This window comes from Lissotriton helveticus, chromosome 6 (assembly GCF_964261635.1).
Source record: "Lissotriton helveticus chromosome 6, aLisHel1.1, whole genome shotgun sequence".
Lineage (NCBI taxonomy): Eukaryota > Metazoa > Chordata > Amphibia > Caudata > Salamandridae > Lissotriton > Lissotriton helveticus.
The window spans coordinates 1,909,921,485-1,909,945,695 of NC_136067.1; the positions used below are offsets into that span (position 1 = coordinate 1,909,921,485).

The 24,211-nt window shown below is 42.6% G+C and overlaps 1 protein-coding gene across 3 annotated transcripts in view; it reads left to right on the forward strand.

Moving 5' to 3' along the window:
- GALNT14 (polypeptide N-acetylgalactosaminyltransferase 14) overlaps positions 1–24,211 on the forward strand; it is a 1,160,089-nt gene that overhangs the window by 742,955 nt on the left and 392,923 nt on the right. For all 3 annotated transcript variants that reach the window (XM_078649861.1, XM_078649859.1, XM_078649860.1), the window contains exon 4: positions 6,771–6,838. In XM_078649861.1, coding sequence (XP_078505987.1) covers positions 6,771–6,838 — 68 coding nt within the window. The remainder of the gene's footprint in view (positions 1–6,770; positions 6,839–24,211) is intronic.

Consider the following 24,211-nt stretch of genomic DNA (forward strand, 5'->3'; position numbering starts at 1 on the left):
TCATTTACCAAACCTGCAGCCTGTGAAACTGCAGAAGTGGCGTCGCAGAAATTATGTGATGACATTTCCCAATTGTTCTTGAAAAAAATAGATGGTATATACGATAAAATTATCAGTGCCAACCAATCTCATGGGGAAGTCATTACCCCCCCAAGGAGTATGGAAGAACAACCTCATTCCACTCATTCCCTTACAACATTCCCTCCTATCTCCGTTGAGGAGGTGATATCATTTATCACCCGGATTAAGAGTGGGTGCCCAACAGACATTATCCCTGCACGTATCATGCCAATGCTCGCTGCCGATCTGGGTCCTGGGATCCAGAAAGTAGTAAACCTCTCTCTTAGTACAGGAGAGGTTCCTCTAAGGTGGAAAAGGGCACTGGTCAGGCCTTTGAGGAAAAATGCTGCTACCCCCTGGACTGAATTGTCTAACCTTAGGCCCATCTCCCTGCTCCCTTTTCTAAGCAAACTCACTGAGAAGTTTGTTAATCAACATCTGTCCAATTATATCGAATCAGCAGGAGGGTTGGACTATTCCCAGTCAGGTTTCAGGCCTAGGCACAGCACCGAGACCGCCCTGATCTCAGTCGCGGACGATCTACATATGTTCCAGGACAGAGGTTTCTCTGTGATCGTGGTGCTATTGGATCTGTCCGCGGCGTTTGACACCGTGTCACATGACATCCTGACTACCCGGCTTATTAACATCGGCCTGGAACACAAGGCACTAGCATGGTTGAGGAGTTTCTTGTCTAACCGTACCCAATGTGTGACTATGGGAGGATATCGGTCAGAGGAGGTGGAGATCTCTAAAGGGGTGCCACAGGGCTCGTGTCTGAGCCCGACCCTTTTTAACATCTATGTGGCACCCCTGGCTAACATCATGAGAACATATGGTTTCATCCCGGTATCATACGCGGATGATACCCAAACTCCTCTTTCCTTTTAAATCTCTCACCACTGAGGTCAGGAACTCCTTTTCCCAGGGGATGAAAGCGGTGGCATACTGGATGTCGTCCAACTATTTGCAATGCAATGTTGGAAAGACGGAAGTCATGTTGTTCGGTGAGGCCAAACTCCTGTGGACTCCGGACTGGTGGCCTTTAGATCTTGGCCCAGTCCCTGAGCCCAAACAGGTAGTAAAAAACCTGGGAGTACGATTGGACCAGGAACTCTCCCTGAAACAACATGGCAGTCAGGTGGTGGGTTCCTGCTTTCACATCATTGGCTTGCTACGGAAAGTGTTCCCATTGCTTCCAGACTCCACCAGAAGGACATTAGTACAGGCACTGGTCCTAAGTCGACTAGATTATTGCAACGGCCTACTATTGTCTGTAAGTGATGGGGTGATGGCTAGACTCCAGGTGGTCCAAAACACCGCTGCCCGCCTGGTACTGAACGCCCCTCCTCGAACTCCATCTAAACCCTTGCTGGTGAAACTACACTGGCTATCAGTCAAACAGAGAGCCAAATTTAAAATATGCTGTATAATCCACAAAAGCATAAATGGACTAGGGCCAGTATATCTGGCAAACAAATGTATCCCCTATGTCCCTACCCGCTCTCTTAGGTCTAGCGAGCAAAGCCTGCTTTGTGTACCCAGGGCTAAGAAAGCCAGACATGGGACCAGAGCTTTATCTGTGGCAGGACCTTCCTTATGGAATAGCCTCCCAAAGTCTCTCAGACAATGCAGAGAGCACCTCCCCTTCAGAACACAGCTTAAAACTTTCCTATTTTTAGAAATAATAATCTGAACGCCACTCTGTGGTTTGTCCCCTCTTTTTATGCTGTAGCTGTCAAAGGCGCGGAGATACTCCTTCGGGAGTCGAGTCCAGCGCGGTACAAACCCGCAAATAAATAAGCCTCGCTTAGTACATGATGTGCCCTGTATAATGATAAACGATTATTTGGCACGATTAACAAATGATTTACTTTCTATTCCTCAACAGGTTCGAGAAGCGCTTCCCGACAATTCCATTGGAGAGGCTCACGATCTCCATCATGGGGATCATGTCATGATCCGCGCGTTCGAGAGAACCAGCAGTTTGGAGCCGAGGTGGCGTGGCCCTGAACAAGTATAGCTGGCAACTCGGACATCTGTGCGAGTCACGAATAAGAAGCGCTGGGTACATTCCACTCACTGCCGTCGTGTCTCTCCGGATCTGCTGAATCCTGCGGTGCTGTCTGATTATCGAGACATCTTGGATGCAGAGAAGAGCCCAGCTGCTACGCCTCGCGAATCGGAGGGAGCCTTCCCGGACCACACTGTTTCTGGTGGAGTGAAATACAATCTACGGCCAAGGAAAGCAGTTGTTTTGTGCGAGACTGGTTGAGTTACCGTTCTGAGGTTTGCGAAAACGGAAGCCGAGAATATCAAGGGGGGGGATCAGTTTTGTCCAGTGTAGCGACACCCGTCTTGAATCTCGGAGAAGAAACCAGTGGCTACCTCGGATCTCAGCACTCATTTTTATTTTTTAGCTTTGTTTTGACACTTTTGTTCTTTGAACTATGGCACCTACTACGACGAGAAACAGAAGAATTCTTGGTGCAGTGCTTTTTGTTACGACTATAGTGGTAATAGCAGTAATAGCCTGGATCGTAGAACGATTGATTCCGGCGAGAGAATATTTACTGCCTACCACTCCAATCCCATCTGAACATTTTTATTTTACTCTGCCATATCATGAAGAGAGACATAGACAGACTTACCTAAATAACAGCTTCATTCAAATCCTACATCATACCCATAATATGACGAACGCTTTGAACTGTTGGGTATGTGGAATGTTGCCTGGACATCAGAAGAAAGGAGGAACTCCACTTATTCCTCTTCCATTTTCTCATAATGTTTCTTGTAATGCTTGGTACACTCTTCTTTTTACTTTGAGATGGCCAACAAAAGGTGGACTACTCTTCCGACTCAATAAGGTTTGTTATAATGACAGAGATGGTTACCCACATGCAGAAGGAACTAAATTTGAGTGGGAAGAATATCGACCGGACAATGTATCTACACCTCGTATTTTCACTAATCAAAGAATTACAAATATGTCCAGTTTACATGTAATTACTGTAGTTGATACTAAAGCTGATTTATGTGTACGAAATAAAGGTACCGTTCCGGTGGGGAAGAGCGAATGTACTATTACTCTAACATTTGACACACCAACTGGTATTGCTTTTGTAGCCTCACGGAATACTTACTTTATTTGTGGAAATAAAGGATATCATCGTCTTCCCATTGGATGGTTAGGAACTTGCTATATATCTATTGTACTACCCCCTGTATTTATTGCCCTGCCTATGTACCATAATGATTTTGTGTTATATCATGATTTTATATTAAATAGGGTTAAATGAACATTAGATATTGAGAATGTAGATCAAACTGACACCTCTTTACAACAATATGTAGACTTTAATTTAGGCCTGTTTTCCTTTGTTGGTGCTGCCTTAAATAGCAGGAAAATAAGACGGCTAACACGGTTGTGGAAGCTGTTGCTAATGAAACTGCCTCTGCCTTAGGGAACTTAACTGAGGAACTCCAAATTACCAGAATTGTAACACTTCAGAACCGAATGGTTCTGGACGTAGTATTAGCTGATCGTGGGGGTGCATGCCGCATTATCGGTAGTAGTTGTTGCGTGTACGTTCCAGATAATTCACCTTCTGTGTATGATGCCATTTCTAAATTGCACAAAATTGCTGCTGAAATTCATCCCGAAAATGGTACATGGACATTATCTAATTGGTTCTGGACTTTACTCAGTACCTGGGGTTGGAAATTACTGACTATCCTGTGTATGATTATTGGAATACTCTTCTTCTTTTGTTTATGTATTCAATGTGGCCCTACCTTATGTTCTGTGTGTATTACAACCTGCATTCCATCCAAACGAGTTATTGCCAAGAATGAGCAAATGATTAGTAATGAGATAAAACACATGATGATGATTAATATTGACGATGAATATTCTGATTACTTCCATTATGAGGTAGCTTCAGCTAAATGCTAAAAGGGCTGTCTGTCGTAATTTGGCAGTGACTAGGTTAGCATTTTGCTCAGCTACACAAACGTTTGTGTTTAACTTGACCAAACTTACGGGGGCCATTGCATATTCCCTGGCTTCCATTTTGTATAAACATGCGGCCTCATGGTCAGCATGCCCTTTTGTCCTTTCTCTGTACCAATGACCATTTACCTTGCCCGACAACAGGCTATTTTTAGCACTGGTCAAGTTCACGCATGCGTACTCGAACGTTCAGATTAACGAGCGGTCACCTCTTAGGAATGTTCTCCAAAACTGACCAGGGGTACTAGACTCCTCCCACATGCTGGCTGTGTTCCAAAAATACCCTTATATGTACCTAAACTGTGCAAAAGTTTACCGCCTACCTTTTATTACTGTTAAACTTGTATAAAAGAGGTCGCACACCGATGTTCGGTGTGATACTTCTTGCATTACCGAAGGGTGCTGTAGGAACGTACCACCACCCCATGGGGTCCTAATAAACTTGTCTTTTGCATTTCCAGTTTCCGTGCCAACTTCTATTCTATGGTGTTCGAGAGTTTTTACAGAGTATGTAGACCTGACCAAACCCTGATACCACACGGGGAGGCCACATACCCCTCCCCCAAGAGATTGGGCCTCAGGGACCAGAATCAGTCTTAATAGGGGGTTCATATGTGTCCCCTCACTCCAAAAAATAAACGCCTCATACCCTGGGGGTGGTTTAAAGAACAAATGCTGGAGCCCACAGTTTTGCTTTTTGCTGTGGATCCTCAACGAGTTTGTGGCACAATTTAAGGCAAACATTTTTGGCACCAGGTAGGGTGCCTCTGGACCCCTTCACCAGGCCTAGGGGGTCGGGATATGTCTAACCATCCCCCTTGTGTCTATTTTCAAACTTTTTTAGGACTCTGACTGAGTCCTGAGTCGAGTCCTAAGATGGCTACCACCCTTACTAGTTGTGATGGTGGCAGCTAATCAGATTTCAGCAGTAGATCTGTCAGATCTGCGGAGGCTCCGTGTCTCTTGATGTTCAAAGTTTTTGAACATTCATTGCCGTAAAACTACTGAATGAATTTACATCAAATCACAAAAATTACTCTTTCCCGACCAAGATCTTGCTTTCTGCCAAATTGGTGTAAATCTGTTTAGTGGTTTAGCCTGTAGCTGTCTAAAGTTCCTATGGAAAAATTGATAGTGAAAACATGTTTTGGGGCCCATCTTTTTTCTTGGTTCCCGCTTGACGGATCACCCCGAAACGTTCCATGTGCAAACTAGTCAAAAAGTAGCCCTGAAACAACCCACATATGTCCCTTTAGCTCTCCCAGCCCCTAAACTCTAAAAAAAAAAGTACCTGCCATTACCTCTACCCACCTCTGAGCCCAAAAAATCCCGTAACTCACTATACCTCTACCCACTCTGTGGAGAAGTGTGGCTCACTGGTTAGAGGAGGCAGACCTGGAAGCAGAGGTCAGCCCAGGACCAGGGTTCAATTCCCAGCTCGGCGGGGTCTTGAGTCCTAAAATGTCCATGGACTCGACAATTCTCGCTCCGGTGCCTACTCGATTCATGGGTACACATCTGCGACTCTGGGCAATAGCTTGCTTAATCTCCACAACGGCCCCTCGCGGTGGGATGCCTGGCTTTCACCTTGCGGATACCCTGCCGGGGTTATCTCACAGGGGAATACCAGGACGGGTTCCCTAAGCAAGCGCTTAGAAACCGCTCGGTGATTTGCGCTATATAAATTCCTGTACATTTACATTTACATTCACCCTTGAACCCTTTACCTCCCACTACCTCTACTTGCCCCAGAATCTCAAAACTCCCTTATTCCACTTTACCTCTTTCCACCCCATAACTGATAAAAACCCACTCCATAATAAAAAAAACACCTTTTTTAAAAATGAATTTGAAAAAATTATATTGAAAATGTCATTAAAAACAGGCATAGGCAGTGCGGTTAGGTATGACTTTAAAGGAATGTTGTACGGTAATGTTAAGCATTACAAGTAAATAGCATATGTATTTGTGTGGAAGCCAACAACTGTAGAATAATATTGGTGTAGGTTAAAGGGTCAGCTGAGAGTTGCACTGTCAAGCCAGAACTAACAAGCCCTATAGGCTAATGACTGCCCTTCTCCCATCTGTGCTGCGGCAAGAGAAAGACAAACATTGAAAATTATGTAGTTATTTAAGACCCTTTTTCACCATTACAATGTGTGTGTGCCCCTGAAAGTTCAAGCTCAGCCACTTGGATAAATAAACAAAATGATCACAGCTGGTTACAGAGGGCATATACACTTTTTGTGGAAGCACAACTTCTGCACAATCAAAATATTTACTCTTGGCTCCAAATATGTGGGTGAAGCCAAAGCCCCTCTATAGTGGTACTCACATAATTGCCCAGCCAGAGCTGTGATGTCAAGCCAGACCATGAAAACTTACCTGACTGGTATAGTACTGCGTTGTAAACAGGTAACAAATGCGTTGTAACGTGCCGAGCTGTAAAAACTGCGTGGTAAATAAATATTAAATTCCATTTTGATAGTTACATTAACTTTTATCGCCTGTGCCGTAGGCTTTATAAATGTTACTGTGATGGTATTTATGATATTGATTGCATTATTTGTTGTTCAAACTCTATATTTTACAATATACTTAATGTGGATGTTCTGTTTTGTTCTCTTTATGATTTATAGACTTTACAAGAGTGTTTTTGTTTCGGTCACGGTTTTTCTTTTTATTGGTTCCACAGCGTGTTGAATCGAAGCCCTGTCCACCTGATCCATGAAATTATACTGGTAGACGATTTCAGCGATGACCGTAAGTCATTATTTTGGATTCGAAACTAGTTTATTACTACGTTATAAAAAGGTGATAGGAGTATCTTATATTCGCTCTAAAAAAAAGAATGTTCGTTATAAAATAGTTGATAATTATTTACGTTATGGTTTGGCTCTTAATATAATTTTTCGGCTGGAACAAGAATCTCGGCCAGTGCGGAAAAAGGAAATATTCTGCTTCCCCTCTGACGTTCGCGCATGCGCACGGGAGGGTAGGGGGGCAGTGCCACTCGTATACATTGGAATGGTGGTGTACATGGTGCATACCTATTTTTTTATTAACTCTACAAGTGATTGCATGAAAGGCGTTGGGCGCATCACAATGTGATTTAAATTGGATGCATGGCCGCTTTTGCACCTGTGCTCAGGAGTAGAATGAGGTCATGACAGGAACCCCATGTGGCTACCGCAGAAAGAAACCTTGTTACATAGGAACTGCTGTAGAATATGACTACCCATAAATACTCTTGGCCAATATATTGTTTCTGTTATTCGAGATGTGTTTGAGTCGGGGTATTTATATTATCTTATTCTTTTCACTCAAAGGGAAATTAAAATACTGCAAAACTTGTTACAAAATTACTGATACTGCCTGAAACCAAACAGGAACAAAATAGATTGAATACACAACGCCTGGAAATATAGAATGTACAGATAACATCATAGAAAGTTAATGTTAGCAAAGAATAGACTGATTGAGACCAAGGCCACACCTTGCATCAGTTACTCAGCTATTCCACTTGTGAGGCAGGCACGCTGCACTGTAGGCAGCTGGGGCCGTGTAGAGATTTATGGGCCATGTAGTCCAGTTTGAATTGAATGTAAAGTAAGGTAAAACTTTATTGCGTGATTTAAAAAAAAACCTTTGCACAATACATAAGATAAAACATTTTGATGCTTATTAAATTGATAGAATTATGAGTAAAAATGTAACACTTGTTATATAGCAGTAGTAAAAATAATAAAAGAATGCCCAGCCCATCATGTGTCCGAACTCTCTTATTTGTGCCCTGCACCTTTGGAGACTATCTCTTCGAAATGATTGTGGCCAGGATCGTGTTTAGCAGACTTTTGCAGTTCCATCTGTTTTTTTCGACGTGCCCACAGGGCAGTAATTGTCCTTATTGTGGAGGTCCAAGCATCTGTGCCTCTTGCTGAGCTAGCGATTGACATCTCCCCTTCCCTAGTTTTTTTACTTTGCAGTCCATAAACCTCACCAGTGTGCAATTTAAATGTGTGTTCCATGGGTCGAAGCAGGCCAATACTGAGGATCTGCATGATCTGACTTCCTTATTATTCCAGGCCCTCCGCAGGAGGAGCCTTCTTTCTTTCAGTAGGCTGGGGCACAGGCACACAACAAGAATTATATTTTCCCTATGCTTGCCGCAAAATCGACATGTCTCCGGGGCTTGTTCTCTTTTCCATTTGGGAAGGTGGCAAGACAGGTTAATCACCCCCAATCTTAATTTTAGAAAACTGAGTTTAGTGCGTGCATTGAAAGTACAAGTTAAGTAGCTCTGAGGTGTCAGCTGATTGTATGAGATGAGGGTCATCCAACCATGGCTTCTTTTTGCAAGGCTTGCCTTATCTTCCATTGAGGAGAGCTTTTTTGGGCTTTTTTTCGCTAGCCTTGTCCTGATGAAGACCCTGACTTAAGGGATAAAACTGCCTACAGTTTCTTAGGGGTCGAAATGTCGACACTTTACCGCATAGCCAGCACAGACAACAGATGTTTCATGTTGTGTTACTGTTGTAACCATGGCTGTATACTTTTTCTGTTAAATCGAGAATTTATAGGCTTGATGGACGAGCCTCATGTGTTTGAATTAATGTATTGTTTTTAATTGACACTGCATCTTCCAATCACTTCCCTATCCTCACTGAACACCAATACCCGCCTTCCCTTCCTCCCCCTCACCATGTTCCTTTCTAAGGACAATGTTATTTGTAATATAAATACTTGCATTAAGAGAGTGTTGCCCAGTGTGAATTAAAACACTGAGTATAACCATTTACTTGCGTTTTATGTTTTGTTGTGAATATTTGCTTTGATTTCCCAAATTGTATTGTTACTTTCTGGGATCACTGTCCTTATGTACTCTATCTTTTTCTGAGACCGTTTAGAAAAAATAGGCTTTTGATGCTGCACAAGTTTAAATTGTGTAGCCTCATTTTTACATGACACTCTTGCCAAGGTTGTCCTTTTACATTTTTAAGTGAGTAGAGATTACCTGTTATATATTTGAACAAAATGCCCACGAGTATTACTTTTACTAACCGGAATGACCACTGGCTTCCTTAGAGGTAAATGTAAACCTTAATTGTAATTGTCCAGATTGCAACAGATGGCCTCTTGGTCATTTGCATAATAGCAAAAGAAAACCTCTGCATAGATATCACATGGATCCTCATCACTAATTGAGTTGAATGTTTCTGTAAAGATGGTTGATGCGCCAATTAAAATAGCTATCACCTCATCGCTGGCATTTGGTGCTAAAGGTGAATTCATGCACCCCCACACACGCACCCACCAACAGCCACACTCACTTATTCCCCTCCCTCTCTAATTCTCTGTCTACTTTACCTGCACTTTTTCCTTATTTCTTTGTTTCTGCTATCAACACACCATCCATCCGTCCTTCCTTCATACCTCCATCTCTTTATCTCCCCACCCCTGAAGCCCCACCAGAAGTAGTGTCAAATTTAATCCACAAAGGCTGTAAGTATCAAAGGTATTTTTCTGTCTCTATGGGAAAATGTATTGCCACATATAGGCCTAAATTCCTTGATTACACAAACACATGAAATGCATGACTGGGCTCCCAAGGCCTGTACGTCTGGACTGTAACTTATCCAAATCAACCATATGTTGAACTATATACCATGACAAACTGGCAACATGCATTAAAAGATGTGAAACAGATTGAAGCATGAGTTGAGTAGATGGAGCCAGCCTAATCAGAGAATAGAAAAAGAGGATGACGTTTCCATTTAGTGGACGATGATAACTTTAATTGGAAATATGCCTCTAACATGATTTATAAAAGTACCATGATACCCATGAACATACATTGATTGATAATGATATGTGTGGCCATCAAATGAATATTTCTTCTTGTATAATACTGAAGCCTGAGAAGAATATTTCTGACTAGAGTGACGAGTTACAGAAATTAAAATCAAGAAGACACCGGTGAGGAAAGAAGGAAAAGTTCATCAAAGGAAGGATGTGTTATCATTGAGTTTATTCAAGTCCAAAGAAGGAAGGACTGTTAGTCAGGGGACTTTCTTGCATTGCTCATGGTAAGTGTGGGGAAAATTTTTTCAGGAGATGGAGGTGTCTTAGTTTTGCTGGCCAATTCCTGAAAGGTTAAGGTTAAAATGCAGTTTGGCATTCCAAAGGAAATTATGTCAGTGGTAATTCTCTTCGAATTTTTACAGAATTACAGAATGTGGCTCAATGATTAGAGCGGCAGACCCTGATGCAGAGGTCTGGCCCGGGACCAGGGTTCAATTCCTGCCTCGGCGGGTCTTGGGTGCAATAATTCCTTCGGACCTGATATTTCTCTTGCCTCGGTGCCTATTCTAATCATGGGTCCCACTCTGCAACTCTGGGCAATAGCTTGCTTAATCTCCACAACGGACCCAACAGCGCTAGGATGCCTGGCTTCACCCTGGGGGTGCCCAGGAGTGGACACTTCACAGGGAAAAGCCAGGAAGGGTTCCACAGCGGTATGTGTACAAGCGCCTTGATGCCCTTGCGGTAATATGTGCGCTATACAAGTACTACATTTACATTTACATACTTTGAAACAAAGCATTAGCAGATCAGCATTCTCTGTCTGACAGCCCCAGTACTAATCATGGTCAAATACGTTGTTTTTGTATACTTCACTGGACGACCTTATAATTATATGTAGAATTAAGTATATTGATTGCACAATGGTGCTTAATTCTGATCAATTACTCACTTGTACCCAGATAGCTTCTTTAGTAAGGGAGGTTAGGAGAACACTACCACTCCCTGGTTATAGTTCTACTGGATTTCATTCTTGCATCAAAGTTCATCATAATTTTTACCACAGCTGGTGCCGTCATTGCTATATGTCTAGACACAGGTGTTTCTGGATTATTCCGTCATCAGTAGAGAATTGTTCTGGGGCTGCTGGATATGCTGACACAAATTTTCTCGGTCAATACCATTCCAGGCATGCAGGAGTTCTGAAGCTCGTCGGCTTGCAGGGTACAGGAGCCTTTTTAAACAGTAAGGGGTGGGGGGGGGGAGGGGGTTTGGAGCACACTACTTCACATCCCAGAGCCATTACCCCTTTGCATCCTGGTTGGTGTAATACAGGATTTTGCGCTTGCATCAAAATTCATCATAATATTTTACCAAATCACTCAGTCATTTCTGTAGCGCAAAACACGTGTTTCTAGATTATTACGTAATTAGTAGAGAATTGTTCTGGGATACAAATTCTGGGTATAACCCCAAGCAGACAGTAGGACAGGAGCCCTTTCAGGCCCTTTATATTAATGCAAGATCCATCCCTAAACACTTTGCGGAACTATGGGCTTTACTAGAGGATCTGAGGCCAGACATATGTCTTTTATCAGAAACCTGGCTGCAGTGCCACACTACTCCAGTGTTAGCCCTTGCATTCCTTGTAGATTATTCCATCACACGATTAGATAGGACAATTAAGAGGGGAGAAGCCTGGTCATAGCCTCACGGGCTCCTCTTCATATCAAAGTTCTTGACAGAGTGCTGACCGATGGCATGGAACTGATTGTGTTTCTATTTCACCTTCAAGGCAGAGCGAATGGGACGGGGGCGGTAGTATATCACCCTCCAGGAGAGAACAATAAAACTTTCTGCACTTTACTACTGGAGTCCCTCGCACCTTATATTTCATAATCTGAACCTTTTTTTGGGGTGGATTTTAATCCTCATTTTGACGATCTTGTAAACATAGACACTAAGGGCCTGGTATCGGCAATGGGGTCATTAGGGCACTCACAGAGGATCCATGAACCTACTCACACAGCAGGTCACATCTTGGATAACATTTTTGCCAACTTTGGTCTATTAGTAGACCCCCCTTGGGCACTGACCCGAACTGACCACTGTGCACTTAAATTCACCGTTAAGGCAACAGGCAGAAGCAGCAAGCCCCAACGCAGAGTGATTCCTCTGAGAGCTTGAAGGAAAGTCACCCTGGACTTGTTTAGTCACGCATTTAGATCCCCATCCTTTGATAAAGAAGAGGATAGTGACAAGGCCTTAGATAAATGGGAGGCCTCTATTGCAGACACTTTAAATATTATTGCACCTTTTAGCGCAATACGGATGAGGGATAGAGTTAGCTAAGCTCCCTGGTACTCCGAGACTCCTAAAAAGGAAAATGTCCAGTGCAGAGGCAGAGAAAGAAAATGGAGGAAAACCAAACAGTTTGAGGATAAATAGGCCTTTTCAGCGGCGCATAGAGTCTATTTAAAAAACTGCACTATAGCAAGGAAAGATCATTTAGGTGTTCAAAATACATGAGGGAAACAACTCCTCCAAGGAACTCTTTAAAATACTTAAGGAGTTCACAAATCCCATAGTAAATACACCATCCATTCCTCGACACAAACGCTATGTAATGATCTAGCAAACCATTTTAAGGAAAAAATTGAAAAGATACACCGCTCTTTGGCAGCAGGAAAGGTGTCTAGCGGATACCTCCTCTGGGGAGAGACCCCACATTACCCAGAGTAGACTCTTTCTCAACCATTACCGTAGAGCAAGTGGAAACTTTGCTGGCACAAACGAAATCCGGCGCTTACTACAGACCCGGTGTTGCCATTTAAAATGGTTGAACTAGAATCAATTTTAGCGCCCTCTTTAACTGAGGTCTGTAACATCTCCCTGGCTACAGCTACTTTCCCAGGAAACTGGAAAAAGGCGCATATAAAACCTTTGCTTAAGAAGGCGCTGGCAGATCCAACTGAGTTGCAAAATTATTTACCACTCTCCCTTCTTCCGAGTAGTTTGAAGGTCATGGAGACTTTGGTAAATAAGCAACTGATGTGATATTTGAAACAGCATAGTCTACTCGACCCCTCGCAATCAGGATTCCGTGCAGCCCACAGCACGGAGGCGGCAGGAGGTCACTGATACCATGAGGATGTCATTAGACAGAGGGACCCCCACTATGCTTGTGCTCCTGGATCTTTCGGCAGCCTTCGACACCATCTCCCACCGTGTCACGTTGGACAGATTGCGGGAGATTGGTGTCGGAGGTTCAGGTTGGGCCTGGATACAGAGTTTTTTGAACAAGAGAACTCGATGTGTCCAATTAGACACATTTGTCTCCCAGACAATGGCAGTAGACAAGGGGGTCCCGCAGGGCTCAATCCTAAGCCCCACTTTACATCTATGTGGCTCCCTTGACCTCCATTATTAGAGCCTGTGGCTTTGAGACAATCTCGTATGCGGACAACACGCAGGTGATAGTCCCCATCGAGACTGATCCAGCTGAGACGAAAGCCAAGTTTAAGTCTTGTATGCTGCATATTGCCGTCTAGATGAATCAGAATTTCCTGCAGTTAAACTCCAATAAAACGTAGATCCTCCTATTTGGGAAGGCCACAGCGATATGGTATTCGGACTGGTGGCCATCGGAACAGGGGGAGGCACCTAACTCAACGATACAGGCACGGAACTTGAGCATACTGATCGATAATAAAATCTCGATGGAGAAACATGTGAAAGCAGTAACAGGAACCTGCTTTGGTATCATTTAATGCTGAGAAAAAGTTTCCCAGGAATCCCTGTGAGTGATAGAAAGACCTTAGTTCAGGCTCTACTAGTCAGTAGACTAGACTATGGCAATGCTCTCTTGGCAGGAATTAGAGAGGATCTTGCAGCAAGACTACAAATGGTGCAAAATACAGCTGCATGACTGTTCCTTAATAAACCATGGCGCACCCCTTCTTGCCCTCTTTTGCAACAGTTGCATTGGCTACCTGTAAGGAAGAGAGCTTTGTTCATGTTATTGGTAATGATGTTCAGAGCGCGGCAGGGGATTGGCCCCCTCTATTTAAGGAGAAAGATAACAGCCTACACCCCTGCGCACGCACTACGATCTAGCAACCGAAATCTGCTCCGCCCATGCAAAATCAAGAAAACTAAAATGAGAGGACACGCATTCTCCCATCTAGCCCCTCTCCTTTGGAATCGGTTGCCGGATGAGTTGTGCGCTTACCCTAGTCTGGAACAATTTAAGAAGCTATTAAAATCTTGGTTGTTTTAAAGTTGTATTTCCTGTCCGAGCCGCTTGCACTGTGCCGCCAAAAGCGCCGAGAGATCCCTGCTGGGATGATTCATTTGTGCGATATAAGTTTGAAATAAATAAATAGATTGCTGGACATGATGCTACAAATTTCCTCTGATCAATATCACTTAGGAAATGCAATAGCTCCGAATCTCGAAAGCTTGGGAACGGGGATAATTGTGCTGGGATGTGAGGCAGTGTGTTCCTACCCCCCCCTTACTCCACATAGCTTCTTTAGCATGTTGAGAAAGCAGATTTTTGAGAGATAAGCCCAGACTCCAAGAATATTGGTCAGTTTCAGGAGATGTAAGTTTCTGTTTATAATGTATTTGTAGATAATTGAAGTATTAACATGTGCCCTTCATTACTGATTGGATGCGCTCTTCTCTAATACTGGCTCCTTCTTTCAACATTATCCTTTCATGGTCCGTTAGAGAGCAGCCCCCCAGGGAAGGACACATTTTATGACACCTAGGCATGGTAGAAATATCATGAATACATTAGCAGCTCAGCTGTACTGATTTCCAACAGAAAGCCAGATTTACGCTATCCAAATCAATTTAGGAAGGAATGGTTGCTGTAGTACTTCAGAATGATAAAAAAAAGTTCTCAAGATTGCAGTTAAGAAAGGAATCAGCCAACCGTTCCTCAGCTCATGACAACTAGATAGGAAAAAAGGGACCAATAGTGGTCTCTTTCCGTAAAAGGATAAGTGTCGTTCATCCTCAGAGGTCCTAAGGAGAAGACCAACGAAACGCAGAGGGGAGCAATGGTAAACAGAGTACCACAATTTGGGTAATAGTAACATTTAATATTTAAAGTTGCTAGAAATGATGGTACGTAATGGTGTATAACACAATTTATTCTTATTAAAATTATCAAGTATGTAGACTATGGTATGTGCTATTTTTGCAATGGTTATTCTTAAAACTTTCGTCGAACCCATCAATTATGTCTATCTCCACCCTGCGCCCATCTTCAATAGCAATTGGAATGATCTATCTATCTATCTATCTATCTATCTATCTATCTATCTATCTATCTATCTATCTATCTATCTATCTATCTATCTATCTATCTATCTATCTATCTATCTATCTATCTATCTATCTATCTATCTATCTATCTATCTATCTATCTATCCAGTTGCCACTATGTATTTATAGTTAGAACGGGGTTTGTTAATAACTTTGGCGCCATTTGACAAACCTTAACAAAACTTTCCTTTAAAAAAAGGTTCATGCACCTTAGCTACTTACTGAGCTGTAAAGCGGTGGCAGAGAAAAAGGGCGGGTCCAAAATGCATTTTCCCCCGGTAATTTCCATAGGTAATTTTGAACAGCACTGCAGCCAAGTCAGCTGAATGGAATTACTCCAAATTTGGTAGAAAGCTAGATCCTACCCTGAAAGCATGATTTTAGTGATTTGGTGTGGACACATTCAGTAGTTTTTTTAGAAATATGGTTCAAAATTAACCCTGGGCGAAGAACTACGCTCCGTTCGCGGAGCTTGCGGAGTTTCGGCAACTCCGCGTTCCGCGGAGAACGCGTAGCTGTCGATTACTCCCCGATCCGGTGCGTATCGTAGTTCTCGCGCGCTGAATAACATTATCGCGTGCGTGGCAATGGCTTACCTTGGTTCTGCGTTCACTTTTTCCCGGTCGCGTGTGCCACCATGTAGGTTTGCGCGATATTTAGCGCGATCACGCACTTTTGTAGTGCGAACGAGAAGATGAGTTCCCGAACATGTCTTGCACAACCCGAACACGTTACTTGTGACCCGGAACAGGAAATAAGGGAACGCAAGCGGGCGGGACAAACCTCTTGGGTAACTTAGCGCGCTAGCCATCCCGAGCATGCAGGCAGCGCCCCGAACACGCGTACCGTGCTCCCGAAGACCAAAAACGGCGCGCGAACGGGTTTAGCAAGCAACTACGCATGTCCGCGGAGCTACGCGTAGGTCGCGGAGTGCAAGTGCGTCTTCGCGTAGCTCCGTGGAGTGCGGCTCCGTGAACTACGCCCAGGGTTATTCAAAATGTATATACATTTCACATCACCGTAGTACAGTGGGACTGGCAGATCTACAAAGATACTTGGCAGCTATTTTATGCCTCAGTGCCTCAGTGTAATAGGAAGCAAAAAGAAAACACATACGGGGCAGCAGAGTAGTTATGCACTGGCCCCCTAGCCATTGGGGCTAAAATAAAAATTAAAAAAAAACAGGGTGGCCAGGATCTGAGAGGGGGGTCTTTGCATTTTATATAATTTTTGACATTTTGGAAAGAGGAGTGCATGGGATCCTCTCCCTGAAGTTTAAACTGCCTCGGAGGGCCCCATCTACCTGGGGGCTGCCCCTTTATGAAATGTTTCCCAGGACCACAAAGTATCAATAAAATACATTTGGAGAGGGAACATGCAAGGGATCCCTCCCCGAAGTTGTTCCTGCCCCCAAGGCACTCCACCACCCCGTGATCTCAGAACTCCATCCCCGGGACCCCAAGGCAAATAATAGAGCAGGGTCCTGTGATGCAGCCCCACATTATTGATGCCATCCCGTGCTTTTTGACTGGGATGCACACCACAGATTGATTCCCTGCCCACTTGGAAGGGAGCAGGAAGCTACTGGCTTCCCGCTTGACATCAAGTATGTGCTGGGAGGCCGGGAGCTGGTTCTGCAGTGGAGGAATAGGCTCCCCATGCTGCCACTGTTAAAAAAAAATGAAGGCCGTGGGCACCCAAAATACAAATAATACTTTGCACAGCAGCGCGTGAGGGGCTACGCCTGCTACCTTTAAAAGAAAATGGGAAACAACCTTTACAACGCAACTTTTACAACGCACTACCATTACAACAAAACTTTTACAACGCAAGATCCATTACATCGCATGCCATTACAAGGCAACCATGACATTGCATGACAATACAACGCATACCATTACAACGCATGTCATTACAACGCAGTCATTACAACACATACCATTACAACGCATACCATAACAACGCATAGTACCCTTACACTATCCAAAACGTACCCTACTGTTGCACCCCCTGGAGTTAGAATAGTAATTTTTACACCTATACTATCCAACACATACCCTACTGTTGCACCCCCTGGAGTTAGAATAGTAATTTTTACCCCTATACTATCCAGTACTTACCATACATCCAATGTAATGGTATGCGGTGTAATGGTATGTGTTGTAAAGGTAGTATGCGTTTATTTATTTATTTATTTATTTTATGACATTTGATTAAGCGCGAACAAATGCCCGTGGGCGTCTCGGCGCTAAAAATCTGCGAATGATTCTCCTGCTGCTGAAGTGGATCCGATGTTACTGGTTAAACAGCCAGGTCTTTAGCTGTTTGCGAAAAAGCCAGAGAGTGGGGCTGGTTTTGATTGACTGGGGTAAGGTGTTCCATAGTTTCTGTGCCGAAACCAAGAACCTCCGATCTCCCCAAGAAACAGTTTTGGTACGGGGAACCACTAGATCGTTCAGGGTGGTAGATCGAAGCGATCTGGATGGACAATAGGGAATCAGTTGTTCTTTGAGAAACAGGGGTCCTTGATTATGCAGAGACTTGTACACAATGCAGAGAGTTTTAAACTTAACCCTGCTTCCGATAGGAAGCCAATGTAAGTTTCTAATGGTGTCGGTCGCAGACTTATGTTTAGGAATTTTGGCCAGGAGTCTTGCTGCTGAGTTTTGAACGGTCTGCATTTTTTTGATGACCCTGACCTGGGCATTTGCAAAAAGACCGTTGCAATAGTCCAGAGTGGACAGCACTAGAGAGGTCACCAAGGTCTTACCGGCGGTTTCAGGGAGTAAGGGGATGATTTTCTTTATTAGACGTAGTTTATGGAAGGCTGAGGAAGCTATTTGGTTGGCATGGGGGACGAAGTTGAGATGATCGTCAAAGACCACTCCCAGGTTCCTCACCTTGATGGCGGGTTTTGGCGGGGTTCCGAAGGCCGAGGGCCACCAAACGGAGGACCAACCTGGGGTGAGTTGTCCGAATATGACGACTTCCGTCTTTTCGGAATTAAGTTTTAGGCAATTGGAGGCCATCCAATCCCCAATTGCCAACATACCTTCTTTAAAGCTCTCTGCCACCTTGTCGCCGTTGTTTTTGATTCATAGCTTTTTCGGCAACTTTTGCCAGGAATGGGAGACTTGCTATTGGCCGGTAGTTTTTCAGTTCGTCCTTTTCGAGATGTGGCTTTTTCAGTAATGGTTTAAGGAGAGTTTTTTTGAGGGCGTCTGGGTAGATGCGTTGTAATGGAATGCGTTGTAAAGGATGTTGCATCGTAAAAAATGCGTTGTAAAGGCATGCGTTGTAAAAGTATGCATTGTAACGTCATACATCCAAGAAAATGAAGGTTATGGATGCTCCGGTTGGAACTAGGGCTCCCAGAATATAGAGAAAAAAAACTCGCATCTGGAAGTGCCCCATAATGTCCTGAGGGGGTTTCATTACCAATACTGAATTTCTTGTAGAGCCCTAAGGAGGGTTAGAGGCACCACCAACGATTGAAGTAAGTGTTGCAGGAGCTGCAGGGACAAAAGCCACCCACCAGGAATACAAAAAAAATATTACGTTTCCTGAGTCATTAAATGCATGCATACCATTATTTTCAAACCACTCCAGCTGGAGGTGTATGCTGTTCAGCTGGGTGTGGGGACCCCTTGTCAGTGGTCACTTGGCTGCATTCCATGTTTTGAAAAGTGCTATGTGCTAAATGTTTATGGTTATTTTCATAACTACTTTGTTTAAAATACTTATTGTTTATGAACATTGCAATGTCTATTTTGACAATGAGTACATTTGGTTATGGTGATTGATTTAATTTGTTTTCATGGCAAATTATGATGCGGCTAATTTATTAATGGGTTGATCCTTTGGCAAAGCCAATTGCTCTGCTTTATACGTATTGATGTCCTGACCTCTTGACAAAGCCAATAGGCCTGCCTTTCATTTATTGATGTTCCGAACCTTTGACAAAGCCAGTAGGTCTGCCTTATTTTAAGTGACAGTCCCTTATAGAATGGTTGCCATTCCTCATTTAAAATGACACCTCCTTATATTGTGATGCCTAGTTCCTGGGGGCAATCTCACCAGCCATGCAAGCAACAGCCAAACTCACTCCGTACAAATGCAGCGGTTGTTGACGGAGGGCCAGGCCACAGGCGAGGCCAGCCTCTCGCTGTGCATGACCAAAGGCTGTGCACATTGGTGGGTGCTAAAGTTAGATAAGATAATAAAATATTACTTTACATTTTAAAAAACTCAACATTCACTGAAAAAACAAAGGTTAAAGTGACATTGTAGTTAGATTGAACTTGGTGATTGGACGGGCAATGGTGCTCAGAGACAAATCCACTAGAGTATTAACCTTTTTTTTATAGTCCTTGCATGCGTTGCTTAAAGAGGAGGAAGCAATTCACCCAACTCCCCCAAACCCGATTCAGCTAATCGGACAAGGTCCACACAAATCTCTGGCACATGCTAATTAGAGTGTACACATTGAATCAAACAGTCAAGTAATGCACATTGAACTAAGTGTTTGCCCGTGCTTGGGAATTCTTTCTTTTCTTTATTCTTTTTGTCTCTCTCTTGTTGGACTCTGTAGCCAACCAGTGTTTCGTCTTATAGGGAGTACCCGACGACTTCTTTATTGCTACAAAGCAATAACGGTTCACCCTCATCACAAAATCATTATACAAGACATTTTCTCCATTTTCATTGCGTTACTGTACAATTTAAATGAGGCCTTTGAATAGTTTCATGGAATGATAAGCATGCGTCAACAGTATTCACAGGAGCAAAAACCCCAAAGGAAGCCATACTTCCATTTCAAACCAATTAATTGTGGGCTGTATATGTTGATGCAGTCAGAACATAGGTGGCGTGGTATCCTATGGTGTGCAAGTGACCAAATCAAATCATCACCAGTTTGTATAAAAAGTGCCCAAATGTGCACCATTATCCCTAGTGGCGTGAGAAAAATATGCCGGTCCCAAGTACCTGCAATCCCATTATCTTTACACCAAGTCAAATCCAAAGTAGGTTCTAAATCCACACATTCAATAATGCCTGTGTACTGACAAGCAGGTCTCCTAAAATATTCTAACCAACATAAATATGAAATTTAAATGTATGATGGGTTGCCATTAAGCTCCAACACTTCACAGTTGGCAATGACAGTACCAAAGTAATTTATTGAATTAGTACAGGATATCAATCTCCGGAGTCAGCACTCACCGAAACATTTTAAATATTCTCCCTTAATCCTTTCATGTATAGAGCAAATGTAGTTGTCTCTTGAATTTCTTGTGACCCTCTTTTCTAATCAGTGACAATACCCCCAAACAAGAAAGAAAAACGCTGCAAAACTACCACGCTTACCTGCAAGCGGGCTGTGTGTATATAAACAGATATTCAGCAAAGTATCAGATTTAAGCAACCACGTCCACGCATAAGTATTTTATCATATACATCTCCTCGTTGGGGTGTACCAACCAATCTGTGAAGGGATATAAGTGTACACTTTAGCCACAACTTCAAACCACAAAAGTCCCCACATCAATATATAAAACTATAGAACCATATTTCCGCTTACCTAGCGGAGGTTAAAATTCTGTATCTTGCATTGTAGCGATGATGCGGAAACTCTCAGCAGCACCGATCGGAGCTGGCACTCTGGATGAGCCCGGGCGCTTCCAGGATAGACCTAAAAATGAAACTATCTCATTGTAGTCATGTATCATGTCAAAAAGAGTGCCATATTGATATGGTATAACTGATTAAACTGGACTCCTGAAGAGTCAATTGAAGCATAATTGGCCACTAAATGTTTTTAAAAAAAGAAATGTAACTTCCGAAACGAGATTCAGCCCAAGCCAAAACTAGCCAGAAGTGAACAAGTGTTACTCCTAATGGGGGGCCACACCACCTATGGTACTCAAAATACCCACAAGTATGTCATGTAAAGTATTCATATCCCTATTCCAATGTGCGAAACATTAATACATTTAGTGTAATATGATTTAGAAAACACAAAGTATGTTATTTTTTAAACCTCGGCATACATGGTGCTGGTAGAAATATATGTTTATCCTCATACACAATACAATATTAGGTTTTGCATGGCATATAGGAATCATATTGGTAATTGTTGTGAGTGACAGAAAATAGTGTCTATACATGTTCTCAACATTGTTAATCACAAAACAGTAATATCTTAAATAACTCTTCTTTGGCTATAGCACAGTAACCGCAGAATTGCCCATATATCCTCCTAGCAGTATAGTACCTAATCTAACATGGGATGCAAAATTATAACGTGATTATAGACATATAACGATTCTTCTCTGTCACTGAAGTAATCAATACTCCCCGAATAACATTTTAATATCAATAATATAAGTAAGGTGGCAAAACTAGACGTGCCATGATTGCTTGTGCTAATTAAGAAAGCAGAGTCCCTCTGGATATGAAACAGAGATGTGTTTAGAACATCAGTTACACCTGCATCAATCCCCCAGGAAATATTGTACCTCGTGATCTATGTTTAATCCCTTTTCCACAGCCTACAAGCACATGATCCACATGGCTTATTTTCTCCTTAGTGCAAGTTCCCTGTTACCTCCTCTTGGATGTCTGTGTATATGTTCAATCCCAAAGAATGTGGAACCCCTATGTGGTCCCGGTGCATCACACTCTCTCACAAGTACCTCTGTAGGGTATCGCCCATAATTGTTTTTTGTAGCCCTCATGTGTTCACTCACTCTTTCTTTCAGCATCCTGATGGTGCTACCCACATATATTAGGTCCGATTTGCATTTGATAATGTACACTACATATGTAGTATTGCATGTTATGTTAGAGAAAATGTCATAAGTCTTACAATGTTTGGTGCAAAAATTCTTCATCTTGTCACTAGCCCACTTGCACATACCGCAATGTCCACATTTAAAAAAAGAAAATTACTCAGGTCACTCATCCAATTATCTCTAATTATGGGGAAACTCAGACTTAATCTGGTTAGCAAAGTATGACCCCTGCGGAAGGTGATGCTTGGAACAGCAGTTATAAATTCAGAGAGAGTTTTATCTGCTCGCAGTATGTTCCAGTATCTCCTCGTGCTCTTAAGTACCTGTTTCGATGTTTTTGTATAATCAGTAATAAGGTGTGTCACTTTAGATCTAACTTTCTTATTTATTTTAGTACCCAGTGTTGCCTGTCTATTGATTTTATAGATTGTATCCCTGGCCTCATGAATAGTCTTTGAGTCATACCCTCTGTTTGTGAAACAGTTCCTTATGTCCTGTATAGATGCATGGAAATCTTGATATTAACTGCAGTTGCACCTTGCATGCAACATTTCGCTGTAGAGTATTGCTTTAACCTGACTTGTCCGAAGTGCACTAGAAGCAGGGAGGAGAGAATTACCGGAGGTCTGTTTCCGGTATAGTCTACTATGTAAGGTGTTGTTGGAAATTAAAAGTTCTGTGTCTAGAAAGGAGATTCGTTCTGTACTACTATAATGTGTAAATCTGATATGTGCCTCATTGGTGTTAAGAAAGTCACTGAATTCCTTCAGTTTTGCTGTGGTACCAGTCCATATCATTAAGTAATCATCAATCTACTGTCCCCAGTATAGAACATACTCTGTCCACTGACCACCCTTTTGGCCCCAGATGATTTATTCTTCCAACACCCCCATAACCAGGTTTGCATGTGCTGGAGAGAATCTGGAGCCCATGGCTACTCCCTGGATCTGCATCTGCCATTCATTCTTAAAAAGAAACAAATTATTTTTGAGAATCAGTTCAACCCTGGTGATAGGCTTACTTGTGTGCTCCCATAGACTGGCTTGTGTGAAATATATATCTCAGTGCTCTGAGATTATATATATCTGGTTCTCCTAGACCACATCAGATAAAAGGCTCAGTATATGTTTGATATCCTTTATATGGGATGGCAGGTTGGCAACAAAGGGTTGCAAGAAAGTATCTACATATTCAGATAATCTCTCTGTTGGTCCCCCTTTCCTGGACACAATAGGTCTACCAGGTGGGAAAGGGAGGTCTTTATGTATTTTGGGCAAAGTGTACAGGCAGCGGTATCTCGACCAGTTCACTTTTAGATACCAATATTCATCATCGTCCAGTAAACAGTTTTGATTCCATATTTTGAGATGTTTTTGTACGGTTGTTGTAAGTGCCCAAATAAGATTTTGGGTCGGTTTTTCATAGCATAATTGAATAATTGCCTGTTCATGATCAATTCTATTCATTATCCCAATAGTGCCACCCTTGTCTGCTTCTTTGATAACAATCTCTACCTGTTTCAGTATCCAGGGCTTTTTGTTCACCATTACTTAAATTATGTCTGACTTTGTTACACTGGGATTTGCCCTGTTGTTCCAGTTTGTCCATGACACCCGTAACCAATTTGTGTACAATATGTCTATGTTATTGCCAGCAGTGAGTGTGGGTGTTAGGTATGGTAATAATGTATTTCTTTACAAAACCAATACCTCAGAAATTCCCTGAAAAAAACAAAGGTTACAGTGAGATAATTAAATTATAAAAAATGAACTAAAGTAACTAAACTTGCATCCTTGCATGCACTGCTTATGACCTCACATATTACAAATTTCATGACATGTTCTATGACATCATTGATAACATCACTGATGACAATTCAAATGATACTACTAATGAAATCACGGTGCATAGCAAGGATGCAAGTTATGACTTGTTTAGTAAACTGTAATTTGTGAATTTCAGTGTCTTTTTAAGTTGAAAATGTTATGTTTTCATTGACGTTTTCACTTAACTATAACATCACTTTAACGTTTGAAGTATCCCCTGTGGTACATTATAAGGGTATTGCAAGTCGCAGAGGAGTGCCGTAACCATATATGGAAATGAACTGCAGACCAAGTTCCTTTATAAAGTTATGGAACTCTGAGGTGACCTGCAATACCCTTATCATGTATGGCAGGGGGCACTTATACATGGTCACCCC